Raw genomic sequence first — 24,824 nt, 5'->3', positions numbered from 1 at the left:
TAGTAAAAATACAGTCATTCCAAAATTACCTCCGTATCCACTGATGAATTCCCGCCCACGGGACGTAACGCGTACTGAGGAGAAGGGGAGGGTCTGACTTCACCCACGGTCATCCTGCTGTTTTCGTTGTACACAAACGCTGCTATCGCTAGGCACTGGGTTACAGTGCTGCTCATGTAAGCATATATTATTACATTAAAGCAATTGTTTTTAAAAAATGGAAAGCACTAAATGCATACTTTATTTTTGTATGATACCGACCTGGGAAATTTTGGAGTAAATATATCTTGGAAAGGATGTGGCTATCCATATATTATCTGTTCCTGTGTTGCCTACATCTGGCTGTATAGGGGAAGGGACCTGTGCTGGAGAACCTTCTGCCTCAAAGCCATCAGCTTGTTTAGACCTTACTGTTAATTCAGGAGTCTTCTGGAGAGGTGAGAGGCTTGCATTACTGGTGGAAGAACCCTAGCACTCGATCACTCACGCGTGTCAATTTGGAGCACCTTCATCACTGCATGGGACTCTCTTTATTATCTTTATGGTCTATAGTTATTTGTTTTTAGCACTGCACTGTTTTTATTGATGGTTTATTTTGAGATTTGATATTTCAGCAGCTTTCATTGTAGTTTTGAGCTCTTGTTTTACGCTGATTTATATTCACTTTGTTATTCCAAAATTGAATGCTAAAATCAAGCAAAATTTCTAGGCACTTTAAAATGACATTTTTCCAGTCATTAAAAGTAGAAAGGCGTAGAAGGGAGGTTGACCTGGGCCGTACATTCTCACCAGGGCCGGATTAAGAGCATCATGGGCTTGGTGCTGAGGATTTAGAAGGGCCTTAAGGGCCGTGCCTTGGCATGCACCCAGAGGAGGAAGGGTGCAGCCATGCATGCCTAATTCAACATGGGATGCTGTCTCTGAAGCCCATAAACACATCCGTTCATCGGCAACTGTCCCTTGTCCGGCCTTCGTGCTGTGTGGGGAGGTTCTGAGGGAGCTGCCTGGGGAAGCGAGCATAGAAGCCAGACTTCTGTGTTTACAAGTGACAGAAGAGCGGTAACAGTGAATATGGCCAACCCGGGGCCTATATTAAGGTAGGGGCCTGGAGCTGCAGCTCCAATAGCCCCTATGTTAATTTGGCCCTGATTCTCACCAGATCAGATCCACTACATGCTCAGATTTGCACTTAAATCTTCCATGTGCACCAAACAGCAGGAGACCAATTTTAAGGTTCTTACCAGATGGTACTACACGCACATGAAACTCCACAAATGCTTTCCGGAAATGTCGGACCGCTGCTGGTGATGTCAGGGAGCCAAGTGCTCCCTGTTGCACATCTTCTGGTCCTGTCCTCTACTAACACATTTTTGGTCGGAAGTATGCAGGATTATACAGACACTTACTGATCATCCTATTCCGAATGATCCTGCTTTCTTATTATTGCATCTTTCTGACATACCGGCTTCTTCCTACAAAAAGTTGATTTTTAGACATCTCCTCAATGTGGCCAAGTCTTACATTCCTCTCTGTTGGAAGCAGTCATCTCCCCCCACAGTTGCGAGTTGGGTGCGTAAAGTGGAGGACATCAGTAGGATGGAGGACCTTGTTTTGTTCTCCCGACACCAGCACAAGAAATATGCTGCGCTATGGCGCAACTGGGACCTATTTGTTGTATCTGAGGAGGGTGATGCTCTGTTGGGTGCGTAGTCTCCTTTGGATGGTGTGTGAGCTCTCCCGTTCAGATCATTTCTTGCTGGGCGCCGTTCTCCATCCCTACCTTTTGTCTCCCACCTCCCCATCTTTTTTTTTTTTATCTCCCCCCCTCTCTCTATTCTCCTCTCTCTCCTCCTGTTGCTTCTTTCCTCCTCCCTTGCCCCCCCCCCTTTTGACCTTTCTCTCTAATTTCTTATTTCACCTCCATAAAAACAAGCGAAGGAAGGGCTGGACCTGTTATTAATATACTGTTGGTGTATACAAGAATGCTTTCTTCTATGTTTCTGCTTGATTTGGCATTTACACTACTTGTGTATTGTTGGAGATGTCTCCAGTTTTTTTGTTTGTCAAAGCTTGAATGAACAAGCTAAAATTAGAAGCTGATTGGCTACCATGTGCTCTCTTTGATTTTAGTAAATCAACTCCAATATCCCATTCACTTTATGGATATACCCTCAAGAGTCCTATTGCAGTCATTCTGGCAAAGTATAATTCAAATTCACTATATGAATTAATGAAGGAATAAGGATACACTGATTTAAGATACAATCATGCTTTATATGAGACTTACAGTACAGTTGCGAAGCTTGGTATCTTTTCTAAACTTTCATTTCTGTGACTTAGAAACATTACTGTTTTTATAACATGCTGTTAAATAATAATAGCATTATGTAAAGGAAGAGTGCCCTCTCGTGGAAAATATATTTAGGAAGCAGATGAGAAGTGTATAGTCTGTAGGTTAAACAAACACAAATTTCCCAGTGCGTAATTATTGTATAGAATGACTTTACATTGCTATTCCAAGCAGGTCAGAAGCTACCAGAGCCTGGTCCTTAAGTGCTCCTGTCATGTTAGAGAGAATCTTTTTGTCGCATACGGCATTCCTGTCTTTATACAAACTCTGTCCGTGGCTCATATTCTTGGTGCGATCTCAGTGAGGGTTTAAAAAGAGAGAGAACAAATTCTATGTACATCAATTTTCTTACCAGCTGGAGGGGCAAGCCTTTAAATGAATGAACATTTCTAAGGAACGGATGACTGGCCAGCAGGGGAGGCTGAAGACAATTTTTGGGAGTGCTGTGCTGGTGCTCAGGGGCCAAAGATACAGCAAAGAAAGCCACTTAATGTCAGCAAAACCCCTAGCAATACCCCCCCAGCAAGATCACTAGCACAGTAACAAACTCCCGACACTGCATTATTTGGTTAACTCCACTTTCCTGGGGAAAAAAAATGCAAATAGAGAAAAAATAATATAGCGTATACAATTGCTACACACATCATATTGTATTTAAATGTTATTAAAAATGACCTTTCCTTTTTAATCTACAGCTGCTGTAATTTTCTGAAAATGTAATGCAATATGGTAACCTGGAGTTGTTATAAACACATAATGTGTACTGACCACACCCCAGAAACATATTTTCCTGCTTGTGTGATTGGCTCACTGATTTTCCCAGAAGTCTGCACTAAGATGCAAATCAGATTTCTGGCATCCCCTGCAACAAAAATGCAACTTTTGGTGAGATACACCCAATAGGAACATATCGAAAGGGGTGCAGACCCAGCAGCTTCCCTCCCTAGTGCCCTGCAGCTGCTGCAGATGATTGATATTTATGAAAATACTCCCATTAGACTCCCTCAGCACAGGGGCACAGAGGAACAACCAGTGATTTCTTCAGAATAATAAACGGGAGGAATCTGCAACAAAGCTTGTTAAAATCTATGTAATGTACATAGATCATCCAGAGGGGAATGTTTTTTTCTCAACAAATTAGTTACGCTATAAAGCGAATTTACTGACAAAGACTAAAATCATGTATTTAAATAAAGCATTTAGCCCCCGTTCACATGCAGGCGACGCTACTTCGCACCGCGACCTCGGAGCGGCCGCCGCGGACTTCATAACATTGAAGTCTATGGCGGTCGCCTCCTGGTCGCCCCAAAGAAGCTCCGGACCCTTTTTCTAGGTCGGAGCGACTTGTGTCGCTCCTATTAGAACGGGTCCGCAGCTTCCCTATGGGAGGCGACCTGCGGCGACCTGTGAGGCGACCAGGACGCCTCACAGGTCGCCCTAGTGTGAACCGAGCCTTAATACACAAGTGTTGTAGCATACTGACTGTAAATACAATGCTCTTTAAGATGACGAACAGATCAGATATAAAATTTCAGGCAAATCACTTCCTTAACCTCCCTGGCTGTCTGATTATGTCAGAATTTTTGTGCTAAAAGCGGTACATTGTTTTGCTTTGAAATATGTTTTATATTGTAGGCCTGTAATCTTTAGGAATAACTCACTTAAATCTGTCCAAACAAGAGTCAATAGACATCCCGGGTATGATAAAGTTTGGAACACAAAATCATAAATTATAATGTAACAATAAATTTCATCAAATTCTTCAGTTTTTTAAGTGGAGATATTTCATTATGAGGCAGAATCTGTACTCTGACATGAATGGCATGTAATGTATTGGTTGTCCAATACCACTTCTGCAGGGGTTTCCCCACCACTCCCTGAAGAATTATTAGGCCCAGAAATTTCCAAATGTCATCTTTGGTCACTGGTTTCCACTTTCTGCATCTTGCAAACTTCCGATGCGTAGCGCATTGTTGCTCTTTGTACCGGTTTGTCTTGGTAACTATTTTTTCAATAACCTCATTAGTCATAAATAATTGTAGCTACTGTATGCCAAGGGGTTGTCATGGTCAACGTCAACTTTCATACCAGGTGCTCAAGTAAATGGGAATTTTGGGGGCGCTGCCTGATCCGTACCGCAGTCAATAGAGCACCAAGTTTGCACATCACTGAGCTCAGTCGCAGAATCGTCGCTGTCGTCACTTTTAGTACCTGATGATGAATTTTTCCACGAATCGCTATCGCTCAGTTCTTCAAATATTTCCAATTCACCGTCGTTGTTTTCCAGTTTGTCCAAAGGTGTTTTTGAGCTAAAAGAACGCTTTTTGGACACCATGGACATTATCAATTTTCCAGGCACAAAGTACCGCAAAAAAAACAGGCAGGGCACTGGAAAAGCCACTAGGTGAAATGGCATGATACAAAGTTGTAATTCTAACAGGTTACACTGTATCATGTCATTTTTTTTTTTTCCTTCCCGGTGCTCGCAGGGAAGGGAACCGGAAGAAGGTGCTGGCATCTGCCGAACACACAGGGAGGACAGCGGGAGGATGGCTGGAGGAAGATTGGGGAGGACGGCAGGGGATCGTAGGGGAAGGTGAGTTTCATTCTGGGATAATCCCGAGTGGTAACCTTGGGGTTACCGCTTGGGGTTACCTTGGGGTTACCGCTTTTGGCACTGAATATTAACCCCAAGCCACACTCGGGAATACCGCTAGGGAGGTTAATGTCTGTGACATATATGCCTCCTGCCATTCTGATGGACACTGCTGTATAAAAGACAGCAGAGCACTTTGAAAAGGAACTACAACTGAACATGTGAACCTTCAGTTGTGTCTGGATGGAGGGGAGTTACATATTCTTTTAGCCCATCAATTAGACCTGCCCTCCTCTGCCTTTCAGGTAAAATTTCACCCCTGTGTCATAGAGGAGCTCAACATGTGGGCCTTTTTCTAAAAGACAGAAAAGTGATACAATAATAATAGTGATAAATGTGGGGGGGGGGGGGGGGTTGAACTGATAATGAGAATAAAAGAAAAGTTGTTAGGTGGGGCAGGATAGGCTAGAAAGGATAGAAAAGTTTTCAGGGATCGCCTAAAAGTGGATAGAGTTGGAGATATGGAGATAGTCGGATAGATTGGGGTTGGGAATTCCAAAGGATGGGAGAGGCTCCAGGGAAGTCCTGGAGGCAAGAATGGGAGGAGGTGACAAGGGAGCTAGAGAGCAGGAGGTCTTGGGAGGAACGAAGAAGACGATTTGGTTGGTATTTTGAGACTAGGTTAGTGATGTAGCTAATAAGGACAAGTGACTGATATGAGATACCACTACATCAGAAGTCTGTTTTCACAGTAGGGAAGTTTATTATATATCATCAAGTCGTTTTAAGCTGAATTCCAGGTATATTTGTATGTGTCATACCTGTCCTATCCCCATGGAAGCTAGAAATCAGTGTAGTTGACACGACTACTACTGTTATTGTCACTGGCATCTATTTCTCATGCCAAGCTGATGCCCTGAACACAGGAGGTCTCTTCGGTGCCATTTAGAAAACACTTTGCATTCTCTTAGTGAATGCAAAGCGTTCTCTGGTTGGACAAAGTGGAAATCATAATGTCATCTCCCCTCCTTTCCTCTTAGTTCAATCAGAGAATGCTTTACATTCATTGAGAAAAGTTGGAGAACCACTTGGTTGCCTATGCAGTTCTTTCCTTGCTAAAGAGTTGCGAGCCAGAAGATTCCCAGTACTATCTCAGAAAAATAACCTAATGTTTTACTGCTGACTAAGATATTGCTAGATCTATGACGTTTTATGAAATAAACACAATACTATGCCCTTCCCTACCTTCCCTACCTTATGTGGAAATATCTCCATATACGGAAGTTATCTTCACTAAAATGAACAGCTCAGCTATGTCTGAGTGCTCAAATGACTGACGTCATCCGCACTGCTAATGCATAACCATAAAATAAACAAACCATAAACACATATCTAAACCTGCAGAATAGCTGATACACATGCAATGATTTTTAAACTTTCTATCATTGTCATGATAATAAAGAAACACTATATAGATTGGGGTTTTTACAGAAATGTACAAATACACAGGGATTTTCTAACCTGCAAAACATATTGTTTGAACAGCAGCCCTGAATTTAAAAGGAATCAAGCAACTCAAGACCCATAAGTTAAAGTTCTACAATATGGAAGACATTTAGCTTGCTGATGGTAAGGGACCAACGCATAAATGGTCCAAGTTTGGAAGTAGTGTAACCCAGGGTTCAGTTTAGAGATCGACCGATTATCGGCAACACTGATATATCGGGGCAGATATGCACTTTCCCCCGATATATCTGTGTCAGCCTTTTCGATTTAGCAATATTGCCGATATTTTCGTGACGTCATTCCGTATGTTGCGTGCACACATTCTGCCTTCCATCACTGCCTCCCACGCCTGCGTGGCCCATATGTGACGCCATTTCACCGTGTGCTGCACTTAAGACCGCCTCACACAGACTCGTGTTACAGCCAGCTGCAGTCCAGTCCAGTCACGGTGCCAGCCATCCATCCACCCACCCACAGGCCCTGGCCTCAGCCAACCACCACAGGGTACCTGCCGCCAGCCATCCGACCTACAGCAACAGAACTGGCCAGCATCCAGCCACCCAGCCCACAACATAGTTCCAGCGAGCAAGCAACCAGCCACCCAGATGACCCGCCACCTGCCACCGTAACCAGTGTTCCAGCAAGCCAGCTACCCACAACAGGCCAGGGTGAGTGAGTGACACCAAGCCAGCCAGCCACCCACACAACAGGGTGACCCCAAGCCAGCCCTCCACCACAGTGTTCCAGCAAGCCAGCCACCCACTACAGTGTTCCTGCAAGCCAGCCACCCACCACAGTGTTCCTGCAAACCAGCCACTCATAACAGGATGACACCAAGCAAGCCAGCCACCACAGTGTTCCTGCAAGCCAGCCACCCATAAAAGGGTGACACCAAGCAAGCCAACCAGGCACCGCAGACTGTTCCTGAAAGCCAGCCACCCATAACAGGGTGACACCAAGACAGACACCTACCACAGTGTTCCTGCAAGCCATCCACCCATAACAGGGTGACACCAAGCCAGCCAGCCACCACAGACTGTTCCTGCAAGCCAGCCACCCATAAAAGGGTGACACCAAGCCAGACAAGCCATCCAACCAGGCACCACAGTGTTCATGCAAGCCAGCCACCCATAACAGGGTGACACTAAGCCAGCCAGCCACCACAGTGTTCCTGCAGTGCTACCCATAACAGGGTAACACCAAGCCAGACACCCACCACAGTGTTCCTGCAAGCCAGCCACCCATAACAGGGTGCCATCAAGACAGCCAGCCAGCCATCACAGTGTTCCTGCAAGCCAGCCACCCATTACAGGGTGACACCAAGCCAGCCAGCCACCACAGTGTTCCTGCAAGCCATCCACCCATAACAGCGTGACACCATGCAAGCCAACCAGGCACCACAGTGTTCCTGAAAGCTGGCCACCCATAACAGGGTGACACCAAGCCAGACATCCACCACAGTGTTCCTGCAGGCCAGCCACCCATAACAGGGTGACACCAAGCCAGCAGGCCAGCCACCACAGTGTTCCTGCAAGCCACGCACCCATAACAGGGTGATACCAAGCCAGCCAGCCATCACAGTGTTCCTGCAAGCCAGCCACCCATAACAGGGTGACACCAAGCCATTCAATCAGCCACCACAGACTGTTCCTGAAAGCCAGCCACCAATAACAAGGTGACACCAGTCACCAAGCCAGCCACCCATAACAGGGTGACACCAAGCAAGCCAACCAGCCACCACAGAGCACAGACTGTTCCTCAAAGCCACCCATCAATAACAAGGTGACAGCAGTCACCAAGCCAGCCAGCCACCCATAACAGGGTGACACCAAGGCAGCCAGCCACCACAGTGTTCCTGCAAACCATCCACCCATAACATGGTGACACCAAGCCAGCCACCACAGTGTTCCTGCAAGCCAGCCACCCAGAACAGGATGACACCAGCCAGCCACCACAGTGTTCCGGCAAGCAAGCCACCCACAACAGGGTGACACCAAGCCAGCCACACTGCCAGGCGTCAGCCACCAACCCACAACAGGGTGCCAGTGCCAGCAGCAGTAGCAGCTTCAGCTTCAGCAAGCCATTTCTTTAATCTTTTCTGTGTCTTTCAAGTTGAAATGGAGATGAATGAGGAGAGAAAGAGTAAAAGTGTGGTCTGGGACTATTTCTTGTCTCAATCATCTCCAGGAAAAGAAACAGTGTGCAACACATGTACAAACAACATAAGCATCGGATCAGTAACTGCAAAAAACAAAAATACGTCAAATCTTTGGGCCCATCTAAGAGTTCATCATATTGAATTGTATCATGCAGTAGAGAAAAAGCAAAATGAATATCAATGTGATTTTGATTCAATACCTCCTCCACTATCCCAGGCAACAATAACAGATATGTTTGTGAAAAAAAACAGATGTCACTTTCTAGATTCAGATGGAAGATCCCAACTGCTGGACAGAGTAATCACAGAGATGATTGTCATTGATAATAAGCCATTTACAATGGTGTCTGACTCAGGATTTCAGCGGTTGATGTCCATACTTGAGCCAAGCTACACACTGAAGAGTGAGAAGTATTATCAAACCGAAATGCTGGAGCTACACCAAAAGGTCATTGACAAAGTAAAGGCTATGCTGCAACCAGAGAATGCTGGCAACTCACTCTCATTCACGACAGACTGCTGGTCACAAACAGAGTCTGAGTCATTACTCATTCTTACATGCCACTTCATTGACAGCAGATGAACAAAAAGGCAATTGGTGTTGAATACAAAAGTGATCCAAGGATCCCACACTGAGTACAGTAGAGAAATATTTCTAGGCATGCTTGAAGAATGGGGAATCAACAAAGACCGAGTGATGCTTGCACAACTTCGAGACAGTGAAGCAAACATGCCTAAAGGAATGAGGCTTGCTGATATGTCAGACCTCTGTGTCATAATGGCACAAAACACCCTCCGACTTTCAAATGATGGTCTGTCAACCCAAAGAGCTTTGATTGATATATGTTTTGAGAAGCATAAAAATGTTGTGCTTGCAAGTCTTTTGAACCCTCGATACAAGAACCATGCTTTCGCTTCTGATGATGTATTGGCGAAAGGCGAAACAAAGGCGAAACAATGGCTGACAGAAGATATTCAACAGGAGGTGCAGGAGGTTCCTGCTGAAAAGACAAGTCCAGAACACTATTTTTATGAAGAGCAGCATGCTGAAGAAACAGACAAATGCCCAAAAATACATCAATGAACAGAAGAGAATCTTCTGTATCATGGTCGAATTGATCAGGACACTTTCAGTGTTTTATTGGGGCCTCATGTTGGAGATTCAATTTCTTCTGAATCTGCAACGATGAGCCTGGATGATGAACTTCATCTCCATTTGAAAGAAGCCGCAATTGACAGAAGAAGTCATCCTCTTCAGTGGTGGAGAGAAAATGAGGCATGCTACAAAAGACCTGCTTCCCATGCTAGAAGATACCTCTCTCTATCTGCTCCTCTATCCTCTGCGCCTCCTGAGCATGTTTACATACTGTAGTTGCAGCATTGTTTAAACAAACCAGAAGACCTTTAACAGGTGACCATGGACATGCTGAAATGTTCTGCTTTCTGCATTATAATATTGTTCTACTTAACTGGAAGTATTGAAAAGAGTAGTGTTTACTCCAATCCACTGTCTAGCTGTTGCCTAGCTTTTTTACTAGCAGTTTTGCACTGACTGCTGTAGTTGCAGTGAGTGCCCTACTGCTAAGAGTCCAATCCACTCCAATGTGTAGCTGTTGCCTAGCTTTTTTTCTAGCAGTTTTGCACTGACTGCTGTAGTTGCAGTGAGTTCCCCACTGCAGAGGTAGTCCACTGACTCCTATCCAATCTACTGTCTAGCTGTTGCCTAGATTTTTTTCTAGCAGTTTTGCACTGACTGCTGTAGTTGCAGTGAGTGCCCTACTGCAGAGGTAGTCCACTGAGTGACTTCAATCCAATCCACTGTCTAGCTGTTGCCTAGCTTTTTTCTAGCAGTTTTGCTCTGACTGCAGTAGTTGCAGTGAGTGCCCTACTGCTAAGAGTCCAATCCAATCCAATGTGTAGCTGTTGCCTAGCTTTTTCTTCTGGCAGTTTTGCACTGACTGCTGTAGTTGCAGTGAGTGCCCTGCTGCTAAGGGTCCAATCCAATCCAATGTCTAGCTGTTGCCTAGCTTTTTTTCTAGCAGTTTTTCACTGACTGCTGTAGTTGCAGTGAGTGCCCTACTGCTAAGAGTCCAATGCAATGTCAAGCTGTTACCTAGCTTTTTTTCTAGCAGTTTTGCACTGACTGCTGTAGTTTCAGTGAGTGCCCTACTGCAGAGGTAGTCCAGTGACTCCAATCCAATCCACTGTCTAGCTGTTGACTTGATTTTTTTTCTAGCAGTATTGCACTGACTGCAGTAGTTGCAGTGAGTGCCATACTGCAGACAGAGGTAGTCCTCCACTGACTCCAGTCCACTCCACTGTGACATGTGTAGCTGTTGCCTTGCTCTTTTTCTACTGACTTTTTTGCACTGACTTCATAGCACTGTATTAGTTGCAGTCAGTGCCTTACAGCAGAGGTAGTCCTCCACTGACACCAGTCCATCCAATCCACTGTGTATGTGTATTTTGTGTAGCTGTTGTTGTTGCCTAGCTTTTTTTCTAGCAGTTTTGCACTGACTGCACTGCAGTAACATATTGCAGTGAGTGAGTCCACTACTGCAGCACTTTATTATGCATTAATGCACAATAAGATGATGTGAAATGCAAAGCAAATGTCCCTGCAATTGAAGGTTTCCTATCAGTTTTTATGCAGTTAAGGTGTGAAGAACGAGCACTTAATGTTAAAATGTTTAATAATTAAAGATTAACATGTTTATTAAGAGAATGTTTTACATTTTACAAATGTTACATGTGTAAAAATATCGGCCGATACCGATATGCGATCGGCAAAATATCAGTATGGGTATCGGCAACGAAAAAACAATATTGGTCGATCACTAGTTCAGTTATAGTTAAATATACAGTTATACTCTTGCATTTGATTAAAATTATTATAGTTTGGAGTTAATGTCCTGATTTTAAAGATGACACAGCTTAGAATTATTATACAGTACAATCCATGGAGGGTGTTTCTAATTTGCAAGCTTAGATATACTGGTTGAACGATACAATCACTAAAAAAGCTATGCTAGCAGGTATTTTTAAAAATGTTTAAAAATGAATGTGTAAGTAAACAATATGTAAAACCAGCATTTCATATTCCTGATATGCACATGATGTACTTGTATGAGAAAGTATCCTGTTCTCTTTGTATTGCTTCCTTTGGGGGAAATCCCTGGTGTTCCTACCAGTGATCAGTTCTCTAACTATGCTGGGAACTCAGCCTGCTCTCCCCCAATGATCATCATTGTCCTGACAAACCCCCCTGCGCAGCCTTTCACTGGGAAGATCAGTGTCCTGCTGTTTCTTCTCCCCCAGCTTTTAGGCAGCTGAGAACAGAGGGAATGTGATTACTTATTAAAAAGGGGAAAAAAGGTATTTATAAAGTATTTAATATGTACAGTATATACATATGTTTTGCCTTTCATTTCTATTTCAAACTGAATAAGTTGTTTTACAAGGTGAGGGTGTATAATCATTTTAAAGCAGAACTAAAGGCTCTTTATTGAGGGCTCATTTTACATTGTTGCATATTATCAAATTCTGACATGCTAAAATGCATGTGTCATGATTTCCCATAACAAAGATAGAGTCTGTTCTCTTATAGATCTCCACCATACTAATCTCTAAGAAAGAATAGGTCAGCCCTGAAGTCTCAGCAGCTGCTGTGCTAAAAATATTACTTACTAAAGACAGCAGCATCTTAATTAGTGAATTAACACACTTTGGCAGACAGTACACATATAATGTTGGGCTTTCTTGCTAGAAATTCCATCATGCTTTGGCATGTCATTGATGCACCCCATAGTAAATGCTTATTTGTGAAATATCATAATCTTACAAATATATAGAATCATTATAGAAAATTTCAGTTTATGTACTTGTTAACCCTTTTTTTCCTGAAGGTAAAACAAAACGTCTAACTAAAGGGAAAACTATTTTTTTACTTTTGTATGGGTTTTTACTGTTGTCTGTGCCCCCATTAGGGAGATTCACTTACTCTATTTGTCCTGCTTATCATTAATATAGAAAATGAAAGTTTAAAAAGAACTTCAAATTTTGTCCCCAAAACAGTAATAAAGGGGAAATTGTACAATGGGGACAAAAGCTTTGGTGACCCTGGTGACAACCTGGGATTCACTCACTATTTAGGGATTTCCTCTCATTTCCCGTTTTGGCCATGGGGCCGGAAGTGAAAGAAATTTCCCCAATGGGCACAGATGGCAAAATGACCTGATAGGGGTTAAAACCTTCCCTTACTATACCCAAAATGAAAATAAAAGTTTTATCTTTAGCTCTGCTTAAACACCTAAACCCAGTTCTGCAACTTTGGCATGTGCAAAACTGTACATATCTTCGAAAAACATTATTTATTTGGATAATATATACCTTGTTTTTTTCAGGGCAATTTGGGCTTTCATTTAGTAAAAATGGTAATGGGTATCCCCTGATTTTTTTTTTTATTATTATTATTATTATTATTATAAAAGTGAAACTGGCCCAAAATAGTATATATATTTTGTTTATTTTTTAATATTTGTTTTCATTTCTTTTATACACAGATTTTTCTTTTTACAATGTATCTTTTTTTCCATTTTGAGGAGAAAGAGAGCTCTGTAGCGGGTTTTGATCACTGCGGTAGCCAATTACAGGATCTCACAGCAATCATACGATCAAGAGCTAGTCCTCTTGGCTCCCAAATGTTAGTAGGGAACCAAGAACTGTTGGTGACAGCTCAGTCTCTACGCTGGGAGCACATTATGGAGCATGCTTCGAGCACAAATAATGAGCACATGCTCTGTATGCAGAAGAAAGCCCACTTATGCCATGTCACATTAATGTGTGAGCTTGGCGTAAACGGGTTACCTTTTAACCACTTAAGCCCCGGAAGATTTTACCCCCATTCCGACCAGGGGGTATTTTGCGATTCGGCACTGCGTGACTTTAACGGACAATTGCGCAGTCGTGCGACGCTGTACCTAAACAAATTTGACGTCCTTTTTTTCCCACAAACAGAGATTTCTTTTGGCGGTCTTTGATCACCTGTGCGATTTTTTGATCATGCGCTATAAACAAAAAAAGAGCGTCAATTTTGCAAAAAATAACAATATTTTTCAAATTTTTTTATATGAAATTCCCCCAAAAAAAAGTAAAAATCAAAATTTTTTAAAATTTTCGGCCAATTTGTTTTATGCTACATATGTTTGGTAAAAAAAATCGCAAAAAGCGTATTTTGATTGGTTTGCGCAAAAGTTATCGCGTTTACTAACAAAGGGAAAGATTTTTGTCATTTTTTTTTTTTTTTTAACGCGTAATGGCGGCGATCTGCGATTTTTTTTGCGGTACTGCGACATTGGGGCGGACAGATCGGACCCTTGACTGACATTTTTGACACTTTTGGGGTTACCAGTGACATTTCTACAGTAGTCAGTGCTATATATATGCACTGTTACTGTAAAAATACACTGGCAGTGAAGGGGTTAACTTTTTTTGCGAAGGAGGGGCTATGTGTGTCCCTAGGGGCGTGCTTTCTACTGTGATTGGCTGTGGCTTGAGATGTATGAACAGTGATCAACGGTTCTACATAGTAGAACCGTATGATCATCATTCATACACAGGGGAGAATGACAGGCAGCTTGTTTACACAAGCTGCCTGCCTTTCTCCCTCTCCCCCGACGATCGCAGAGTGAGCGGCGGACATCGGGTCCGCCGGTCACACGTGCGGGGGGGTCCATGACCGTGCGGGAGCGCGCCGCCGGCGGCGCGCGCTCGCTCCCCAGAGCCTCACAGGCTAGTGACGTATATATACGTCACTTTGCCTGTGAGGGGCTGACATGATTTTAAAAAACTGACAAAGAACTGTTAGGCCCCTTTCACACATACGGTCTGTTCAGTTCATCAGTTCAGTCACGTCAAAATGTATCAGTTTTCCATCCATTTTTCATCAGTTGTCATCTGTTTTTCGTCAGTTGTTATCCGTTTTTCATCCGTTTTTCATCCGTTTTTCATCAGTTGTCATCTATTGTTATCCGTTTTTCATCCATTTTTTCATCCGTTTTTCATCAGTTATCTGTTTTTCATCCGTTGTCATCCGTTTTTCATCCGTTGTCATCCATTTTTCGTCCGATCCGTTTTTTTGACGGATGAAAAATAGAGCATTCATACGTTCAAGAAAACGGACATTGACGGAAGCGGTTGAAAACGGATGTTAACTGATGATCATCTGTTGTCATCCGTTTTTACATAGCGATACATTGATGTCCGTTTTTCATCCGTCAACGGATGGATGAAAAACGGACAAACGGACAGCATGTGTGAAAGGGGCCTTATAGTTTCTGTTTTCACAGAACACAGTGTATCACCAAATCATTGCACAGGACCTAAATTAACATAGTTTGATTTTACATTTTGATTTTAAGCTCTAAAGAGCAAGGCCTTCTCATTCTTCTTGAATTGAATGGTATTGTAACCGTACCGTCTCCCTCTATTTTGTAAAGTGCTGCGCAAACTATCGGCACTATATGAATATTGCATATTATTAATAATAATCGTAACCATAGTAATATTAATACACGGTGTTGTAATAATAATGTGTAAAGTTCAGTGAAGTGAATAGCACCTTTGTTTATTTTAAAAATCTAATGTTATGTTTAACCACTTGACCTCCAGAGGGTTTTACCCCCTTCATGACCAAGGAATTTTTTGGTATTCAGCAAAACTATAAGCAAATTAAATTTATATCACTTTTTTCACACAAATAGAGTTTTCTTTTGGTGGTTTTCTTTCACCACTGTTTTTTTTTTTATTTTTAAAAAAAGACCAAAAACTTTGGGAAAAAAAACAAACAATATTTTCTGCTTTCTGTTATAAAACATATCCAATAAAAAATCCCAATAAATGTATACTAATTGTTTTGTGTGCAAGTTATAGCGTCTAAAAATTATAGTATGTATTATATATATATATATATATATATATATATATATATATATATATATATATGTATATATATATATATATATATATATATATATATATATATATATATATATATATATATATATATATATATATATATATGTATATATATATATATATATATATATATATATATATACTGGAATTCCATCCACTATAGAAGCTATACTGTAATGGCGGTGAACAGCACCATATAGTGGGTCTGTGATACGGTGGTGGACAATCTGGCACTAACAGACACTGGCTGGGAGGACAGTGATGTAGATAGTGACACTAATACAGTGATTAGTGATAATACAGTACATTGAAACTGTACTAATGACACTGGATGAGAAGGGGTTAACATCTAGGGGCAACCAAGGGGTTAACTTGTGCCTGCCAATGTGTAATGTGTGTTAGGGCTCATGCACACTTCAGTCAAAAAAAAATAGCTTTTTTTTTTTTTTATTTAAGCTTATTTGAAATTTTTGAGCATAAACTTTTTAAAAAAAAAGAACCCTCCCCTCAGCTCATTTTCCCTTTTTTGTGCGTTTTTGTGCTTTTTTGAGCACTTAGGCGTCTTTTCTGCTTGAAAGCTCCTGTCAAAAACGCAAGTTTGATGGGGGTTTTTTTTCTGCCTGTAAGAGCATATGCCTGTAAACTCCTGAAAAAGCCATAGTGGGCATGGTTACATTGGCTAACTTGGAAGGGAGTTTTCAGGCAGAAAAAAAATAGCTCAAAAAAGTTCAAAAGCCTGTAGGAGCAGCTTCTTTGCAATGCAGTGTGCACAAGCCCTTAATGTGTGTAATGTGTGCTGCTATTACTTTCTGATTTAGCTGTTTTTTGAAGATTCATGTTCCTATATACACAGAGTCCTGTGTGTTTGTAAACACAGAACTCTTGTGTGATTGGACACAGCCAATCAGCAGGTTTCCCCTGAAAACATTGGCGAAAATCTGCTGCCAAACTCATGCTGTGTCCAATCATGCATGCATGCACCCCACACCCAGAAGAAAGCTAGTTCCGTACATGTATGTGACTATGCCTGCACCTGCTGCCCACTTGCAGTATATTTACTGTGAGGAGTTGGCAGGTGATTAAAGGAAATTTAAAAAACTTCTCCTAGACCTCTTGCTGCCCACGTAATGCCACGTGCAGCAGCAAAGAGGGTGGCATTTAATGTCCACACACCATACCAGGGGCGGACGTACAGGGGTCGCAGGGGTCGCAGGGGTCGCCATGGCGACCGGGCCCCATGCTGCAGGGGGCCTGAGAGGGCCCCCTGTATGTATAGAGAGGAGGAGCGGCAACCACAGCTGAGGCCGGAGCTCCCCCGATCCTCCCGAGAAAGCTGATCGTGATCACATTCGAAAGAATGTAAAGTGAAAGCAGTGTGTGCTGTGCTCTCTGCTTCCCCCTACAGTGTAATACCCGGCAGGAAGTTACAGGAAGGTAAAGTCCTCTCTGCCGTTACTGTAAAAAGGCTTTCTGTATGTATGTTTGTGTGTGTGACTGTGTGTGTGTATGTGTGTGTATGTCTGTGTATGTGTGTGTATGTGTGTATGTGTGTCTGTGTATGTGTGTGTATGTGTGTGCATATGTGCATCTATATATGTATGTGTGTGCATGTATGTATGTTTTTGTGTTTATATGTGTATGGATATATGTACGTGTGTGTGCTTATTTAAGGGTACATGCCAGTTGTGTGGGGGACACTTATCAACTAGGAAGAAATGTGTGGTGTGCTTGTCATCTGGGAGGCGTTGTGTGTCCGGGCACCAATCCTGGGGGGGGCTCTGAGTGGGGAAGTGGGGAGCTTGTCAACTGTGGAGTGCTGTGTGTGCGGTGCTCATTATCTGTGTGTGGGCTGCTTGTTATATGAGGGGGGCTGTGTGTGGGTAACACGTATCAGGTGGGTGATGCCTGTCAGCTTTGTGGGACACGTCAACTGGGAAGTGTATGCTTTTATATATATATGTGTGTGTGTGTGTGTGTATATGTGCTTATATATGAGTATGTATATGTGTGTGTATGTGTGTACATGTGCGTTTATGTGTGTGTGTGCACATTACTTTTAATCCTGACCCCATATATGTGTACAATCAGAAGTTAATTTTTTTTCAGGTTGTTCATAGTACCAGCAAGAAAATGCTATTCCTCTGAAAAGCGATCCATACTCATATGGCTTTTCAGAGGCATTTGATAGGCGGTGAAAAGGCAATATGTTGCTTCCTTACCACCTGTTTTAACCCCCTAATGCAGGGGTGGGGAACCTGCGGCCCGCACAATCATTGCGTCTGCCCCCCCCCCCCCCCCCGTGCCACTGAGCCTGTGTATGCCAGCAAGGCTGTCAGAAGGAGCCGATGGCTCCGTCCTGACAGTGTGAGTCACAGAAAAGCTTCAGAAAAGGGTGGACCCGGGACGCAGAGCAGTGCACCCCAAGCCCACCCATTTGTGTGACAATAGCGAAAGAAAATTCACTATTGTCACACGGATCCTCCTCCTAGCCAATCAGGGTCTTGGACCCGCTTCCTGATTGGCCGAAAGGCAAACACATGCCATTGGTCAAGGAGGAGGCGGGAGGACTCGAGGAGAAGCCGCCGCTGCAGGTAAGTGCACTGGCTTTCTACATTGAAAGGGGGCACACTGTGGTCAGTCTGCATTAAAAGGGGGCACGCTGTGGTCAGTCTGCATTGAAAGGGGGCACGCTGTGGTCAGTCTGCATTGAAAGGGGGCACGCAGTGGTCAGTCTGCATTGAAAGGGGGCACGCTGTGGTCAGTCTGCATTGAAAGGGGGCACGCAGTGGTCAGTCTGCATTGAAAGGGGGCACGCTGTGGTCAGTCTGCATTGAAAGGGGGCACGCTGTGGTCAGTCTGCATTGAAAGGGGGCACGCAGTGGTCAGTCTGCATTGAAAGGGGGCACGCAGTGGTCACTCTGCATTGAAAGGGGGCACGCTGTGGTCAGTCTTCATTGAAAGGGGGCACACAGTGGTCACTCTGCATTGAAGGGGGCACGCTGTGGTCAGTCTGCATTGAAAGGGGGCAGGCAGTGGTCACTCTGCATTGATGGGGGCACGCTGTGGTCAGTCTGCATTGAAAGGGGGCACGCTGTGGTCAGTCTGCATTGAAAGGGGGCACGCTGTGGTCAGTCTGCATTGAAAGGGGGCACGCTGTGGTCAGTCTGCATTGAAAGGGGGCACACCACCAGGCTGGGAGGGAAGGGCCCCGTCCGGGGGGCCCTTTATGGTTTCTTGCATCGGGGCCCTGAAGGTTCTAGTTACGCCACTGCACCATACATATGTGTCCATGGACAGCTGAGGTTTCTGTGCTGAGAGCGAGTTCCCAGCATGCTCCCAACACAGTGACCAAGCTGTCATAGACAGCTGCCAGTCTCTAGTAATGATCTGGAGCTGGCAGAACTATTTCCTGATCATGTGACCACTGTGACAGCCAATCACAGTGCTCAGTGATTGTGCCGTCATTCCTTCCCTGGGCATTTGTGTCCAGGGCCAAACTTCTGCAGGTAATCTCTGCATTAGCATTTACATGAGAATGGCAACAAATAGTTTAGGGTGTGGTCAAGCTTCCACTGCTTCCAATGGGGCTTCCTGTTCGCAGCTAACCACCCTGTTGAGTCTCCTGCCGATAATCGTAAACCACTCCATTCTTAAATGTAAATGGGGTCTAATTATATTTACAAGGGAGAAGGTGAAAGGGTTTAAAAGGTTTAGGACACATGAAAATATTTTTTGTGAATTGATTTTACACAGAATTAATAAATAAGTACTGACACTACAAGATTGATTTACCAAAAAAGCACAGCATATTTACTTTGTAAAGTAGATTTTTCCCTTACCTTAATGAATGACATGAAACAGCAAAAATCCACTTTGAAGAGACAACCCAATCATATGCAAGAAAAATCTAAAAAAAAAAACTGGATGTTTTGCTTGAACATGATTGGATGACTGTCAGCACAACTTCACCTAATTTACTAAGATAATTAAACTTTCTCTTTGCAATAGGAATTTTGCCTTAGTGAATAAAGTGAAGCTTCAGGGCTACACTCGGAGAAGACTAAAGGTCTTCCCTTGAAGTAGGTCTACCACTAGGACCAGCAGGGTGGGATTGGGGTTCAGGGGTGGGATTGACAAACCAAAGTGCTGGAAAGATGGGGAACTTTAGTTACACATTCCAACTGACTACAAAAGCCAGAAAGTCCCAGTTGAAAAGGACGTCAATAGCAGATTTGGTGGATACCATGGAAATTGTTTGGACCTACAATCCTCCAGCTGTTATCTTCCAGCTTTGAGTAGCGCTTTAAGTGTACACGTGATCACAGGTTGGACTAAAAACCCCTTTACAGCATCAGAGACTCTAAAAGACCTAAGATTGAACCTTGAGTTTCAGAGTAAAGCACATTGCATCAATAAGAGCCAAAAATATCTCATTCTTGAGTAATAGCAGAAGGCTGCAACTCCTGGAGAAGAATCTCATCAGGTAAAGATTGGAGCTTTCTCTCAGAAGATATCATGGAACCAAGTGAATTTGCCCAACAAGTCTTGTGTGACTGTAGGAGGAACCCCAGTCCTCAAAGCAGGGGACTTGGCCTCACCCAATAAATAAATAGACTCTAGCAGCAGAACATAACAGGATTCTAGGTTGCAGCGATTGTCTTTTTCACAAGGTGCAGAAGAAGCAGCCCTGAAACCATAATTGGAATGTGAGCTGGGGGTCGCCCATTGCTCAAGGTCACTTTTAGGCTATCTCCGCAATGTCCAGACCAGCAGGGTCTGAATGCAGCGCTCCAAAAGTCAGTTGCAATCAAAGAGATCAGCTTTATCAGCCAGATAGAGCAGATTCTTTAATTAATTGAAATGAAGGAAATGTACTAGTAAAGAAATAAGTTCGTTTTTGGGCACCTTACACACGATACTCCTGTTAGAGCATCTACGTTTTCTGGCGTAATCGTAATGCGTGCATTTTCGCGCATTTGCGCGCATTTTTGCGCTTACGCGCTCGCGCGAATTCGCGCAAATGCGCGTAATTGCGCGCAAATTTATTCTAGCGGTCTGGATATTCAATTGACATTTTGGGTCATTTGAGCGTATTCGCGCGTTTTTGCGCGTTTTTGCACGTTTTTGCGCGCATCAGGCGCAAATTACTGACCAAAAATGCAGATTTTTCTATTTTGTTCTTACTGAAGAAAACGCGGCGCTCATTTACGCGGCTGTGTGCATTGGCACATTAAGAATGAATGGGCTCTATTTTAGCTCAGAAAAAAAAAAACGCTGTACTGAGCATTTTTAAGCTGCAGTGTGCAAGAGGCGTAACAGTGCAGCTGAAGAAGATGTCCATACTCCTAGTACATTAGCAAAAAAAAGAAAGTACGCTGATAGTAAGAAAGGTTATCCTGAGCTAGAAAAACTGTTTTTTTTTTTCCAGTGTCCAATCTTAATTGAGATAGTAGTTTAACGTGAATATGCAAGACTTCTTTTGTCCCTCAATAGATTAAAGGAAAGGGAAGAGAGGGAAAAACAAGTTTTGGTTTTAGGTACACTGTGATTATAAACCTTTGTCGTTTTTTTTTTTTAAACCAAAATAACAAACATTTCATACTTACCTGCTCTGTGCTATGGTTTTGCACAGAGCAGCTCTGATCCTCCTATTCTGGGGTCCCTTGCCAGCGCTCCAGGCTCCTCCTCTTCGGCGAATCCCCCCAAGGAAAGACAAATGCTCACTCATGACCTGCCCAATGTGCATCTATTGACACAGACTGGGCAAGTCGGCCCTGCCCCCCCCCCTCCCTCAGCATAGCATTTGATTGACAGCAGCAGGAACCAATGGCTGCCACTGCTATCAATCTGCCCAATGAGGAGGGAGGCAGTGGCAAGAGCTCAGGTAAGAATATGGGGGGGGGGGGGGGGCAGCACAGAAAGTTTTTTTACCTTAATGCTCAGGATACATTAAAGCAGAACTCCTGGATCGGCAAAAAATCAAATCTTAGTATAGCCCCTACACAAAACACTAAACAGATATTACCTTTGTGAAATTCTTTACCATTAAAGAGAAAAGTATAATTATGTTTTCAGGAAGTCATCTCTGTAATTCAAAAAATGCAGCGTCTATTCTGCCAAGGAGGAGGTGTTACAGCAGGGATTACATCATATCCTCTCCCCTCTCTCTACACCAGTGATGGCAAACCTTGGCACCCCAGATGTTTTTGAAGTACATTTCCTATGATGCTCATGCACTCTGCAGAGTAGGAAATGTAGTTCCAAATCATCTGGGGTGCCAAGGTTCGCATCACTGCTCTACACTATAATGAAACTACACTTCCCATCATGCTTTGCGAATTGCAGTGAATGTGGGAGGGTACACTAGGCCTGTGCATGTTAAATGTGAACTAGTCCACTTCAACATAAATCACACCCCCTTATTCTGCAGCCACACTACTCAGTAACACACAGCAGGATAGGTAGGTTACAGCCTTATAAATGCAAAGCATGTTTGTGCTGCTTTCCTCACATGTGATCCCTCCTTCTCCAGCCACAACAGGAGATAAACAAATTGTTCTTACTTGCTTAATGTAATCATTACTGAACTGTAGACACCTGCCCATAATTATATATTTTACCTGTTGTACTTTGTTGTAATTTAGTATTATAAATATTCCTCCTCCTTCTCTAGCTTTGAGATCTTTCTAACAGCAATCCGTGCTTGTATGGTGTATGTGAGCACATCTTTAGCCGCAACACAGACATGGGACATGCTGCTTTACATCAGCATGTGGCACAAGTAAATGTCAGCATGTGATAAAAACAAAAAAGTGCAGCACTAACTTACTAATCAATAACACAGTTGTGGAACCCTCTAATTTATGGAAATCTCAACAAACTTCAATATTACCACAATATGAGTCTCTGTGATATTTAATGTCACATATAATACACATCAAACTGAAAATAAGACAAAAAATGAAACTTTGCAGGGATAGTCGACACCCCTCTCCTATAGATATTTGGCAGTGGACGGTGTCAGTAAAGCAATGGATAGTGTCCACTGCTTATCAGTGCAGCCTCATCAGTTCCCATCAGTGCAGTCTATTAGTGCCCAGCAGTGCAGCCTGACCAGTGTTCATCAGTGTAGCCTCATTAGTGCCCATTAATTCAGCCTATTAGTGCCCATAAGTGCAGCCTCATCAGTGCCCATCATTGCCGCCTTATTGACCATCAGTGCAGTTTATAAGTGCCCATCAGTGCAGCATATCAGTGCAGCCCGATCAGTGCCCATCAGCGAGTTTATCAGTGCCCATAAGTGCAGCCTCATCAGTGCAGCCTTAGTGGCGTGCCCATTAGTGCAGTTTATTAGTGCCCATAAGTACAGCATATCAGTGCTGTCTTATCAGTGCAGTCCCATTAGTGCCCATAAGTGCAGCTTATCTGTGCCCATCAGTGCAGCTTATCAGTGCACATAAGTTCAGCCTATCAGTGCACATCAGTGCAGCAGGGATCGTTAGGATAGCCGGCTGGATCACACAAAGTGGGGCTCCCCAGCTGTGACTCATCTTGTATGTGAAACGCTAGTCGCTGTAAATTCCTGCCTCCTGGACCGTCATTAGACCAATGTGCTGTCTATCACAGGAGGTGGGATTTTACAGCAGCCGGCATTTCACCTACAAGATGTAGGGAGATTCCCGCTCTGTGTCATCCTCTGTGATCCCGGTGCAGCAGTGACAGATGGAGGGCGGCCGGCAGTGGGGTATGTTGGGAACAGTGAAATGACTTTGGGAGGGGAAGTGCTGGCAGGGAGCAAAGGAGGAGGTAGGAGGAGGGGGACACCACCTCCATAGGTGGCACAGAACAGGGGTTTGTAGGACCCCTCCTCCCACTACAGCAAGCAGGGATGGAAGTACATCCCTGCTTGATGTATATAAAACTATAAATGGGACGTGCCAATACCGGTGACTGGGGGAACAGATGCAATAGCAGCCACCAGTCTAAGAAACAGGAAATCACTGGCAAGTAACCATTTTATTTGAAAAACAGCAGGCTATTACAGAGGAACTACTGAGCTAAAAGGGATGACTTAGTTGGTGAAGGTAGGAGATCAACAACAAGAACGTTACTCCTTTAAGGTAAAAACCTGGAGGCTTTAGAACCACTTTAAGTTTATGGACACATGAAATTTACTCAAAGTTGGATAAGAAACACAATGATTAACAGAAACCCAAAGTACTTTAAATATTTATACAGTGTATAAGACATAAAATAAAATAAAAAAAATCACTCACTTCACACCTTTGCCCACTGGTAGATGCAGTCTGGAAAATCTCTTCGTAATCATCACTATCCGCACGTCCTATTGTCGTTTCATTCTGCCACAAACAAAAGGTAAATTTATATTATGACTCTATGTTCTAAAGGTCAGAAGGAGCACAACATGCTTTTCAAATATATTAATCTTAAAAAAGTGAGGTTGGAAATTGGTGAAGTGACAGGATGGACGCGACTGTATTAAATACATTCTTCCCCTTGTTTATGCATAGGAAAAGGATGGCAGTAATCAATTTAATTAGCTCAGCATGGAAAAAAGCTTTCCTGGAGCATTTCAGTCCCTGTTAGTGCAACTGAAGTGAACAATCAACTATGAGTGGCAAGGCACCGTCAAAAGATCTCCAGAAAAACGTTGTGGACAGGCACAAGTCAGGAAATGTATAAAAAAAAAAAAAAATTCAAAAGCTTTATCAATGACTAGAATCATAGCAAAGTCTAATATTAAGAATAGGAATGGGCGAACGGTTTGGCCCCAGCATGAGTTGGGGGCCAAACACCCAGGTTTGCCGGGTGTTCGCAGTATAAGCTGGTTGTTAAGGAGCAGGGCTTGGAAGCAAACCGTGGCGTCCTTAACCCCACTCCATACCAAGTCCCTTCAACAAGCCAATGCCAACATTTAAAAAAAATAAATGGCGTGGGGTCCCCCGAAAATTCGTACCACACCCTTATCTGGGCATGCAGCCTGGCAGGTCAGGAAAGGGGAGGGTACGAGCAAGCGCCCCCCCAAACCATATGCACTCAATGTAGGGGGTGCTCTGGGGCAGGGAGGGCTCTGCCCCCTGCCCCAGAGCACCTTGTTCCCATGTTGATGGGGACAAGGGCCTCTTCTTGACAACCCTGGGCTGTGGTTGTCGGGGGTCTGTGGAAGGGGGCTTATCAGAAACTGGAAGGGTGCCCTGAGATCCCAGCCCTCCCATGTG

At 43.5% G+C, this 24,824-nt stretch overlaps 1 protein-coding gene across 1 annotated transcript in view; it reads right to left on the bottom strand.

The window, feature by feature from the left end:
* Nucleotides 1-24,824, bottom strand: part of COBL (cordon-bleu WH2 repeat protein) — a 390,271-nt gene that overhangs the window by 250,498 nt on the left and 114,949 nt on the right. The window contains exon 6 of the mRNA XM_082258067.1: nt 23,862-23,945. Coding sequence (XP_082114193.1) covers nt 23,862-23,945 — 84 coding nt within the window. The remainder of the gene's footprint in view (nt 1-23,861; nt 23,946-24,824) is intronic.

Source organism: Pelophylax lessonae (genome assembly GCF_965119305.1).
Source record: "Pelophylax lessonae genome assembly, chromosome: 5".
NCBI lineage: Eukaryota > Metazoa > Chordata > Amphibia > Anura > Ranidae > Pelophylax > Pelophylax lessonae.
The sequence above is the reverse complement of the archived record's forward strand: the minus strand, read 5'-3'. Positions and strand labels throughout refer to the sequence as shown.